Source organism: Pseudorca crassidens, chromosome 17 (genome assembly GCF_039906515.1).
Source record: "Pseudorca crassidens isolate mPseCra1 chromosome 17, mPseCra1.hap1, whole genome shotgun sequence".
In the NCBI taxonomy this organism is placed as follows: Eukaryota; Metazoa; Chordata; class Mammalia; order Artiodactyla; family Delphinidae; genus Pseudorca; species Pseudorca crassidens.
Window position 1 is genome coordinate 61729043 of NC_090312.1, and position 12495 is coordinate 61741537.

The 12495-nt window shown below is 36.1% G+C and overlaps 1 protein-coding gene across 6 annotated transcripts in view; it reads left to right on the forward strand.

Annotated features, from left to right (window-relative positions):
- ZNF704 (zinc finger protein 704) overlaps positions 1-12495 on the forward strand; it is a 217403-nt gene that overhangs the window by 93123 nt on the left and 111785 nt on the right. Inside the window, exon 4 of one of the 6 annotated variants that reach the window (XM_067711992.1) lies at positions 4209-4238. The exons of the other annotated variants lie outside the window; for them this stretch is intronic. Within the exon in view, the coding sequence (XP_067568093.1) occupies positions 4209-4238 (30 nt within the window). The remainder of the gene's footprint in view (positions 1-4208; positions 4239-12495) is intronic. 6 annotated transcript variants of the gene reach the window in all.

Here is a 12495-nt window from a genome sequence, read left to right on the forward strand (position 1 = left end):
TAAAGAATAACTATTATAATGATTTTAGAAATAATAACTAATACACATATAGCACTTACTCTACACCAGGCATGGTTCCAAACACTTTACATATGTCTCTATGGGATTCATTTAGTCTCTACAACTCTGTGAGATCTGTTTGCACCATTTTCTGGATATGGGAAACCAAAGCACTAGAGAAGTTAAGAAAGATGCTAAGATCAAACAGCTAACAAAACCAGATGCAGGATTCCAACTGAGGCCATCCATCCCCACTGTCCAAGCTCTAGACACTGTCTGACCATCACTCATTCCTCTATGGCAACCCTAGATGCTTTTTTCTAGTTACTGCTGTACTCTGCATATAACACTCTGACCTCAGGAAATGAGCCGTACACATGTTCCGTTCCCAGGGATGCCCCACTGCCCTCCACTGCATTACCTGGAGCTGCCATTGGCCTTTGCATTGCCCTGCCCCTTGTTTGTACGTGACTGGTGATGTTGCCCCTTTCCCAGAGCCGCTGCTTTTGCCATGGACTTTCCAAAACTCCAGCTTCTCCTATTTGTCCCTCGTCCATGTCCATTTTCCTCCCCTCCAGGCCTGTGTCATGCAGGTGATGATGTGGTGTCCCCTAGCCCTTCTGATACCCAAAGCTGGACCCATTTAATACCACTTATTCAAAGAAAGCAAAACAGCACGAAGAGCTAAGAAGATGAACTTTCCTACTCTTTTTTTTGGCTGCACCGTGCAACATGCAGGATCTTAGTTCCCCGACCAGGGATCAAACCCATGTCCCCTGCATTGGGAGCACAAAGTCTTAACCACTGGACCACCAGGGAAGTCCTGAACTTTCCTACTCTTGATGCTAATAAGGAAAGAAAAACGAGTTTAACCAGAGGAATATGTAGGGTGAGAATGTAGGGAGGGATTTGTGAGAGTCAACAGGAAACTTAGTTTTTTTCAATGACATAAAGCTTCAAAGAACTGAAGCTTTATTAGATCTCATTTCACTTCATTTCTTATAGTGCAGTCTTCTCAGTACTTGTCTTAGGGAGCTGAGGAGTGATTTTCGTGAGATACATAGGAAAGCGTGGAAGCAGAACCTGTGTGAAGCCCTCATGCCCTGAGTAACAGCCTCTTGTGATGACTTTGATGCTTTATGTTTGTTGGAAGGGAAAACATGGCTTGTACATGATCTTTTTAAGGTAGAAAAAATGGTGACGTAAGGAAGAGAGGTATTGTGGCTTGTGTGGGATTCTGGGGCAGCAGTGCTGACAGGAGAGGTAGGGCTGGGGTAGAGCAGGGATGGGGGTAGAGATGGCCGTGTGCCAGGCAGCTGCTAACACTTGTTTTGTCAGCAACTTGACTTACACCCTGGGCATTGTCTATAAGTACGTACATCTGATTATAGACACAAAGTAATACAAAATACTTTCTATTTTCTCAGTGCATGCATTACTTTTATTTTAAAAGTTCTTTGAAAAAAAATGTGCTGGATTGCGGCTAAAATAGACATATGAAGTGTATCCAAAATTAAACGTTTAAACAAAAAAATACAAGAATTTATTCCATCAAAGGAGAGTTGTAAATTAAAATACTGGTATGGTTATTAAGTAATTGTAATTCCTGGCTTTCAGAAAGGCTGCTTTTGTTCAAAATGTTTTTGGAATTCTTTTAGAAGCATCTTTTCTCAGTGTCTTTAAGAGAGAAGAACGATCACTATCATATTCATATTTAATATTGTTTTAGAAAATTTTGGTCACATAGATAATATGTATATGAGAAAGAAGAGATAAAATTATTATTATTGTAAACAGATATTTTGATTGCATACCTAGAAAAATTTAAATAATAAGAAATTAATAGAAGTAATTCTAGAGTTTAGTAAAGTGCCTGCAAATAAGACAAATACAAAGAAGAAAGCAGTCGCCCTCTAGTTAGAGGGTGACTCCAGTTTATAACTAGTAAGAAAATATAACTTTAAAAAATTCTCAATAGCCAAATAATGTAACTAATGTTACAAAATAATACTACTAAGTATGTGATCTATATGAAGAAGTTAAAAAAATTTTTGAGTTACAAAAGAAGATGTAGAAGAAGACTTTTAAATTATATAAAAATATCCATTCTTCATAAATTTGTTGTCAAGAGTCAGTGCAGTTTTCTCTGGACTACTTCAAAATTTTATTTGTATAATTACAGTAGGATCCAAATTCCAATAGGATTTTGAAGGTAGAATTGCACATGAAGAGAGGAAGAGATGAGACTGGAGCTTAGAATAATTCCAAAATTTATTAAAAATAATACTCAAGTGAGGACATTGTCAGAGAAATCCAAAGTTTAAAATATTCTGTGAAACAGCTGGCCTGGACCTTTAAAAAATGTCATGTCATGAAAGTTAAAGAGAGAGAGAGAGAGATGGAGAGAAAGAGTGAGAGAGAGAAGAAGGTAGAAGAGGAGAGGAGAAGGGAGGGAGGGGGAAAAGAGTGAGGCAAAGAGAGAAAGAGAAGAAAGATGGTCAGAGGACCTGTATTAAAAGAGATTAAAGAGACAGGACATCAACTAAATGTAATGGGTGATTCTTGGTCGGATTTTTTTTAAGCTGTAAAGTTACCTGTGGATGAATTGAGGGAATTTAAATATTGACTGTGTAGTGGATAATGATATTGAATATAATAATGTATTGTGGTTATAAAGGAGAATGGCTTTGTTCTTAAGAGATGTATACTGAAATATTTAGAGATGAGGTGTCATGATGTCTCCAGGTTACTTTCAAAGAGTTCAGGAAAATAAAAAGTGTATTTACATGTACTGTTGTATACAAATATGTAGAGAGAAAATAAAATGTGACAAAATGTTATTAATTGTTGAATCCAGATAAAGGTATACAGGTGTTCATTGTAGCCTTCTTTCAACTTCTCTGTAGATTTGAGATTGTTCAAAATAAAATGTTGGGGAGGGTGGAGACTAACACACATGAGAGAGAATATTAGGGAAAATTCTTAAACATTAGTGATGAGGGCTACTAGCCCTGTGAGATTCTGTATTCATTGAACAAGTAGTCAGTGACTGCATGCTATGTTCTGTATTGCTGCAGTAGTTAAAACAGTAATGGCTCAAGGTTAAATAGGGATCAGTGGGCCGAAATAGACAGGCAGAGGACTTGGCAGAACTAAGAATTTCTCACATGATAAATCAAGAATGAAGGGCAGGATTATTCATGAAATCATAGTGAGATAAATTCTTAGCAATTTTCAAAAAACACTCCATCAGCTTTGCCCTTCCATTCAAAACAAACACTTAACTAGATTATATTGGATAGAAAGTTTAAAACATACATAAATATAAAAAGAAAAAGAAGAGCAGAATTATAGTGAATGACATTCTAAGCCTAGAATAAACTGAACAAATCGCAAAGAAAAGAATCAGAAATTTTAACTTTATAGAAATGAAAACCTTATTACATTAAGAAATATTAAAGACTGATTTGGAAAACAATTTTCAGGTTAATATTTTAAGTATTATAAAGAATTCATTCAAATCGATTTAATATAATCCCCAAATCCGAGGAGATGAATGGCAAAGGCCAACCACAGATATTACACAGAAGAAATAAAACTAGTAAACAACTGCCAACTCAAGCATTGCAAATTAAGCAATTAATATTTCAACTCTAAAGTCACTTTCTGTTTTTCAATAACAGTGACTTGCTGGAAAGGATGCAGACAAGCTCCTCTTCTCTTAACATTGTTGGTGGTGTTACAAAGCCATTCAAGTCTGTTGGGAAATAATTTAGCAGTTCTTATTATGAGTCATAAGAACCATCATACCATCAGTTCAGTAATACTATTTCATGGGCTCTAGCTTAAGAAAGTAATCCAAAGTAGTGGGTAGGGTGAAAACTATGTACAAAAACTTGCCACTCATTTTATTATTTATAAAAGTAAAATGTTGCAAGTGAGTTAAATGTTTAGCAATAATGGACTATTTAATGAATTATGATATGCTGCCCAAAGGAATATTGTGCAGCTATTAAAAATAATGATTATACAGATTGCATGAAAAAATTATTTTGAAATGTGAAGTTTTAAAATGTTGAAAAATTACATGTATAATACAAATGATATTTTTAAAGCCAACTTTATGAACTGCTCTTTATCATTAAGATAAATCTTCATTCAGCTTACCAAAGTTTTTCCCTAAAGGTATATCTTTTTCCCCAATCAAGGAAGAAAAATAATTCAATGAAATCTCCCACGTAAGTCATTTATCTATGTATTAGAGCAAATTTTTATCACTTGCCATTTCACGCTAGAATTGTCCAGAAAGATAAGTGTTCAAACGACTATATTTTACTGTCGCTCTTGCTGTATAATTTTCTCATCTTTCCACCCTATCATTTTTACCACACTCTGAGTAAATCAACAAGCAGACTGAGGGAAGATATTCCCAGAGAATGATATATTTGGAATATTCCACTAAATAAGGGTTACTATTCTAACATTTTTGCCTACCATAGATTTGGCCCCATCTGTGTACAGACTACACAGGTCTACCTATACAGCTGAGTATAGTCTGTACCAAGCTACTCTGTAAACTGAAAAATAACTTGTTGAAAACAACTTTATGATTTATTTTGCCTTCAAGCTCTTTTTGTGGCTTCTCAGGTGCCACTACTATACATTTAGAAAGGCAGAATGATAGAACACCCAAATCATTAGCATCCATGCTTTTATCTAACTGTAGGTAGAGAAGTTTATATTCTAATTTAAAAACTATTCTATGTCATGTAAATAGAGAATGAAGCAAAGATCACAAAACCCAAAATCTTCTCTACAGATATTGTCAGTAAATTCTTTGCAGTTAATCTAAGAGAAATCATGTTTTTATAAGCAAACTATTTGATGCTTCATAATTATGGCAAGAATATCAACTGATTTGTTGGGATCCAGTGGTGGGGTTTTTTGTTTTTATTTTTTGGGGGTTTTGTTTTTTGTTTTTTATTCCTAAGGTGACAAAGTAGTTAAAAAAAAAATAGCTGAGTGGGAGTCCAGCTTTCCAGAAGATGGGGTAAATATACTTTTGCCTATTCCTTCTCCTAAGAACAACTAAAACTTCTGGACATTTTATATAAAACTAACATAAAGGTGAACAATGGAGACAAGGCAGACTGGCTAGAGACCTCTGGACCAGAGGAATAATGGGGGTGAATTCCCTGGGTTTTCTTTTTGCTTCATATACCCCAGACTTGCTGCTGAAGAAGCTGGCAAACAGGAGATGCCAACGGCACAGACAAAAAAAGCTCTAGCAAACAACAAAAAAGCCGCTCTCTCTTAGCCCAAAGACAGGAAAGGGACAACCTAGGAAGACAGAAAACTTTTAGACAATAACCATTCTACTTCAGCCGAACACCACAGAAAAAACTGTGGGCCCAGCCCCACCCACACCAACACAAGGACAGTGGGGAGTCTAGACCTCCACCCTCGTGAAGCTATGAGGGCCCCACCGGGGTGTTCCAGAGAAGACCAGGTAGGGGGCCTAGATTTTCATCCCACTGGGCAGTAATGACCCCCCGCAGTGGAGCCCAAGTGGAGAACTGAAACTCCCACCCCCAACCAGCAGGAGCCTCCACCTCAGATGTCAACAGGCCCTTTGGGGGACCTTGACTTCTGCCTCCACTTTGCAGTAACCAGACAGGACCTCCCCACTTCCCTCGCCAGAGGCATGCCAAGGAAAGCCAGTTAAAACAGGAGGGTTAAATGACATCCAGAGTTTCATCACACAATACAAAAATGTCCAGGTTTCAATTGAAAGTCACGCATACTACAAAAAAAACAAGATCTCAAACTGAATGAAAAAGGCAATCAGTAGAGGCTAACACCAAGGCAACAGAGATGTTAGGATTATCTGACAAAGATTTAAAAGGAGTCATGATAAAAATGATTCAGTGAAAAATTATGAACATGCTTGAAACAAAAGAAAAATAGAAAGCCTCAGCAAAGACATAGAAGATATAAAAAAGAACCAAGTGGAAATTTCAGAGCTGAAAAATACAATAACCTAAATAAAAAGCTCAGTGTATGGACAGAAGAGCAGACTGGAGGGGTCAGAGGAAAGAATTAGTGAACTGGAAGGTAGAACAATAGAAATTACTGAGCCTGAACAACAGAGAGGAAATAGGCTAAAAAGAAATGAACAGAGCCTCAGAGACCTATGGTCCTATAGGAAAAGATCTAGCATCTGTGTCATCAGATCACTGGAAGGAGAGAAGAGAGAGAGGCTGAATAATGGCTAAAAACCATTATTGGAAAGAGACTTAGCCCTATAGCTTTAAGATACTCACCGAACCTCAAATAGAATAAATCTAAAAAAATCCATGCCAAATGTATTAGTAAAGGTTCTCTCTCCCTCCCTCCCTCTCTCCGCTTCCCTCTCTCTCTCTCTCTCTCTCTCTCTCTCTCTCTCTCACACACACACACACACACACATCCTATTGGTTCTGTCTACCTTACAGATTTTGGACTTGACAATGTCCACAATAATGTAAGCCAATTCCTTAAAATAAATCTCTCTCTCTCTCTCTCTTTCTCAGAGCTACAGAACTAATAGAATGTGTGTGCATTTATATTTTTTTTTACATATATGTGTGTTATATATGCAAGTATATATAACACAAATATATATGTGTAACCTATATGCATGTATGTATATGTGTGTATTATATATGTAATACACACATATATACACATACAAATATATATGTATATATAATACACACACATAGAGAGAATACATATATACATACACCCGTACACACACATCCTGTTGGTTCTGTCTCTCGGAGAGATTTATTTTAAGGAATTAGCTCACATGACTGTGGAGGCTGACAGGTCCAAAATTGGCACAGTAGGCCAGTAGGCTGTAGACCTAGGGAAGAGTGGATGTTGTAGTTCAAGTCTGAAGGCAGTCTGCTGGCAGAATTTCCTCTGCCTCAGGGGAGGTCAGTCCTTTTTCTATTAAGGCCTTCAACTGATTGGATAAGGTCTACCCATCCAATCAGGATTATGGAGGATTATGGAGGCTCATGTGCTTTACTCAAAGTCTACTGATTTAAATATTAATCTCATCTAGAAAAATATCTTCACAGAAACATCTAGAATAATATTTGACCAACTGTCTGGGTAATGTGGCCTAGCCAAGTTGACAGATACAATTAACTGTCACATCAAGATATACCATAATTACACATCTGAAAGTTTTCTTTGTCTGAGACAAATCTTGGAAGTAGCCAGAGAAAAAAGAATTCCTTACCTATAGGGGAAAAACAACCTGAGTGACAGTAGGTTTCTCAGCAGAAACCAGTAAGAAAAAAATGACAATATATTCCATCTCTTGAAAGAAAAGAGCTATCAACCCAGCATTTATACTTAGCAAAAATACCCTTCAGTAATGAACTGAAAATCAAGGCATTCTTAAGTGGAAGAAAACTAAGAGAATATGCTGTGAGCAGATCTACCCTAAAATAATGGCTAAAAGAAGTTCTATAAACAATAAATGAAGGAATCTTGAAACATCAGGAAAGAAGAAAGCACATGGTGAGCAAAAATATGTGTAAATACAATAGGCTTTTCTGCTCTTGAAGTTAATATTACCCAGATACCAAAACCAGACAAAGACAGTACAAAAAAAAGAAAACTACCAAGCAATATCTCTCATGAATATAAAATTGAAAGTCCTTAGCACAATATTAGCAAATAGAATTCAGCAATATATAAAACAAGTTTTACATTATGGCTAAATGGCATTTATTTTAGGGATGCAAGGATGATTCAATGTTTGAAAATCAGTCACTGCAATCTACCACATTGACAGTCTAAAGAAGAAAAATCATATCATATCAATGCAGAAAAAGCATTTGACAAAATTCAGCACTCATTCATGAAAAAACTCTAAGAAAAATAGGAATAGAGGCACCTTCCCAAACCTGATAAATAGCAACTAATATTATATATAATGGTGAGAAACTGCTTTCCCTGTAAAATTGGAAACAAGACAAGGATGTCTGTTCTCAACACTCTTATTCCACATACTGCTGGAAGTTCTAGCCAATGCAATATGGCAAGAAAATGAACTAAAGACATACATGTTGGAAAAGAAAAGAACTGGCCTTATTTGCAGATGACATAATTGCCTATGTAGTACATTCCAAGGAATCTACACACACACACACACACACACACACACACACACACACACAGACCCTCCTAGAACTAACAGGTGAGTTAAGTGCAGTCACAGGATACAAGATAAACATACAATTGTATTTCTGTATGCTAGCAATGGACACTGAAATTAAAAATACAGTATCACTTACAATTGCTCAAAGCAGAACATGTATACTTAGGTGTAAATCTAACAAAACATGCATAGAACTTATGTCCTAAAAACTACAAAACTAATGAAATAAATCAAAGAATATCTGAATAAATGAAGAGATCAGTTCTCCCAAATTGAGATACAGGTTTAACATTACTGTCAAAATCCCAACAAGATATTTTGTAGTTGTACATAATAGTATTCTAAAATTAAATGGAAAGGCAAAGGAACTAGAATAGCTAAAACAATTTTGGAAAAAAAAAAAGGATCAAGTAGAAGAATAAATTTCAAGTCATATAGACACATATATGTGTCTATTTGCAGAGAGATGGTCACATAGATCAATAGATCAGAATAGAGAACCTAGAAATAGACATACACAAAAATGCCTGATTTTTGAAAAAGGTGTAAAAGCAATTCAATGTAGGAAAAGACAACATTTTCAACAAACAGTGGTGGAGCAATTGGACATACAAAGGACAAAAAAAAAAGGACCTTAGCCTAAGTCTCATATAAAAATTAACTTAAAATGTCTCATGAATTTAAATGTAAAATATACAACTAGAAAAAAATCGGGGAAAAACTTTGCAATGTAGGGCTAGGCAAAGAGGTCTCAGATTTGGCCCAAAAGTACGGTTAATAAAAGAAAAATTGTAAATTAGACTTTATTAAAATTAAAAACTTTTATTTGCAAAGGACTCTGTTAAGAGGATATAAAGGCAAGCTAAAGAGTGGGAGAAAATATGTGCAAACCACATACCCAACAAAAGGCTAATATCTAAAATATATAAAAATTTTCAGCACTCAACAGTAGAAAAAAACCAAGTGATCAAAGTAAAACATGGGCAAAAGACGTGAACAGACCTCCTTTCATTGAGGATATACAGATAGTCAAATAAACACATGGAAAGATACTCAAAATCATTAGCCATCAGGGAAATGCAAATTAAGACTGCAATAAGATATTACTATGTCTATCAGAATGGCTAAAATAAAAAATAGTGACAACACTGAATGCTGGAGAAGATGCAGAGAAACTGGATCATTCATATATTTGCAGATGGAAATGTAAAATGTTGCAGCCACTCTGTGAAACAATTTCTTAAAAAACTAAACATGTGGGACTTCCCTGGTGGTGCAGTGGATAAGATTCTGTGCTCCCAGTGCAGGGGCCCAGGTTCGTTCCCTGGTCAGGGAACTAGATCCCACATGCATGCTGCAACTAAGAGTTCTCATGCCACAACTAAGGAGCCTGCAAGCCACAACTAAGGAGCCCACCTGCAGCAACTAAGACCCGGCTCAACCAAATAAATAAAAATAGATATTTAAACAAACAAACAAACAAAAAACTAAACATGCAGCTACCATGTGACCCAGCAATTGTACTAAGAGGCATTCATCCCAGAGAAATGAAGACTTATATTGACCCAAAAAGCTATACATGAATGTTTTATAGTGGTTTTATTCATAATAGCCAAAAACTGGAAGCAGCCAAATAGCCTTCAGTAGATGAATGATTAAATAAGCTGTGGAACATCCATACCATGGAATACTACTCAGCAATAAAAAGGACTTGCCAGTGAATTATGCTGGGTGAAAAAAAAAGCCAATTCCCAAATGTTACACACTGTACAATTCCATTTATTTAACATTTTTGAGATGACAATACTACAGAAATGAAAAACAGACTACGTAGTAGTTGCCGGGGGTTAAGGAGAGGGTCAGGGTGGGAGGTGAGGGGGTGTGGCTGTAATAGGTCAACATGAGGGACTTGAAGTGATGGAAATGTTCTGTTTCTTGATTGTATCAGTGTCAACATCCTGACAGTGATATTGTGCTATAGTTTTGCAAAGTATGATAAAGTAGTAAAGGGCAGTGGATAAAGGATACGTGGAGTCTCTCTGTATTATCTCTTACAACTTCATGTGACTCTACAGTTATCTCCAAATAAAAGTTTAATTTAAAAAATAGCTGAGTGAGTGTGCCACGCTATTGTTAAATCACCAAATCAAATATTTCAACAGTTAGTCTTTATACTTTCAAAAAAAAGGGCATATTTTTTTAGATTCCATTTCATTGTCTAATAGAGTTTTTTAGAATCCGTCAAGATTCTGACACCATCAAGGACTATCTAACTCAGCTGGGATAGACTAGAATTTTAACTGGTCCATACATTTTAGTAAACTAAGCTATAAGCTATTTTATGGCACAGACTGTAGGTTGTCTTTGTACCCTCAAAGTTTATCACAAGATCTAGCTTGCACACATTAGACTTCAATAAAAACTTGTTAGATGGATGGATGAATGGATGAAAGCAGTGTTTTGTTGGCAAATGTTTAATAATTAGCACTCCAGAAGAAAAAGAAAGCCCTGATTTGCATCATTTGCTGATTTCTCTGGTGTAAATACTCCTACTTGGCCATTTTCAACCAACTCACAATCTCTAAACACGAAGTCAGGAAGAGGTGTTAATGATCGCCCTTCATGAGCAAGTATGAACTGGGTGGAACTGAGTTGGATAGTGTGTGGTGCCAAGTGCCCTTATTTTCTGATGTCAACCTTGTGTCGTCCAGTTAAAATTACAGAGAAAACTGGGTGTCAGCTTATTGTCTAGTCTCTTCCACAAGGATAGTACGTTGGTTTAAGAGATCCAATGAGAATTAGTAAGTAGTTGGCTCAAAGTAAACCTATGATCTCCACCTAGCAAGTAAAAATAGAAAAGAACATGGCTTATTGTTGGTGAATACAGACCTTTTCATGATGGATAGGATGTTTGAGTGGAGAGCTGAGAAAGGTGTGAATTACAGCGATTTACACTAGTCCAGCTACGGTGGAAGCAGGCTAATTTTTCCTGCTTAGCCTTTTGATTTCTTCTTGGGGGTGATTACTTATGGGTGATGTACTTGAAAGGACATACAATATAAAGCTTTCTGTTTTTAAGGAGTCTAAAAAGGAGAAATCTCCTGTCGGCTTTGTACTGTGGGTTTGTTTCTCAGCATTAAAGCCTTACTTCCGACATCTGAGTAATCGCACTTACCTTCTGCTTGTTTTCAGTCTTGTTGAATGTTTCTGAAAAGTGTTTCAGAAACAGTATTTTCTCTTCACTCTGTCCTGCAGCTGCTACCTAATCTACACTCAAAGCTTGTGTTGCATCACACATGCCCTTGGGCCACAATCTCTGCTTGCTTTGGCATGGTTTATCTATTCCAAAGGTATCTGTACATTGGGGTTGTTATAGAGACTTCAAGTCAGCTAAACTGTCCAAGAAAACCTCAGAGAAGGCAGTTTAGTATCTTCTGAAACTCAAGGTGATTAACAGACCTGGATACTAAAAATTGTGCTTAAAATTTGTGCTGCAAGCAAAGGAACCCATAGCAAGTGTGATTTACTGACACTGGCTTGAGAGGGCAATTTTGAAAGCAGCAAAACAGCTGAGTAGAGGGAAGTGGGAGAATTTCTTTGTAAACACGGTTATGAGAGAACACCCAGGGTGTTGATTAACATATTAAGGTCTGTTTCTTTGGGAGATTGGATTTTAACTGCTCAGTATTAAAAAGTGTATAAAAACTAGCCTAAGAATTACATAATTCAAGGTCATTGCTTATATCAACTTCAGACCTAAGACATGAGTCATTGTTTTCTTTCTGCCTTTCTGTATTTTCATATTTCCTTTAATATGTAGTATCTTATGATTTAAAATCATACATGATTAGAAAATGAAACAGCATTATTGATTATTAAATAAATGTAATTATTCTTATTATTTGTGTAGCAAATATTACACAGTCTAGAAGTGAAATGGTTAAAGTAAACCAGAGTATAGATTAGTAAACACAGAGTCCCTTATATTTAATTAATTTGAAAACTGGTGACCATGTGTTTTTCATGTGGTTAGAATCAGGAATGAGTACTTTTATGGGTGAAATCAAATAAACTGTTCTTAAGTTCTATGTTATTTATTAATTAACCAAGTTAATTACAAGTCTTTGAAAGGTGACAGATTTGTGAGGGAGCTTTATAACAAAAGTCAAATTCTTTAAATTAAGCCTCTATAAAATCTTCAAAGTAATGCTATATGATAGACATCACTCACTGGAATGGGTACAGAAGGTCAAGTTTTAGGAAATTCTGGCATGAAC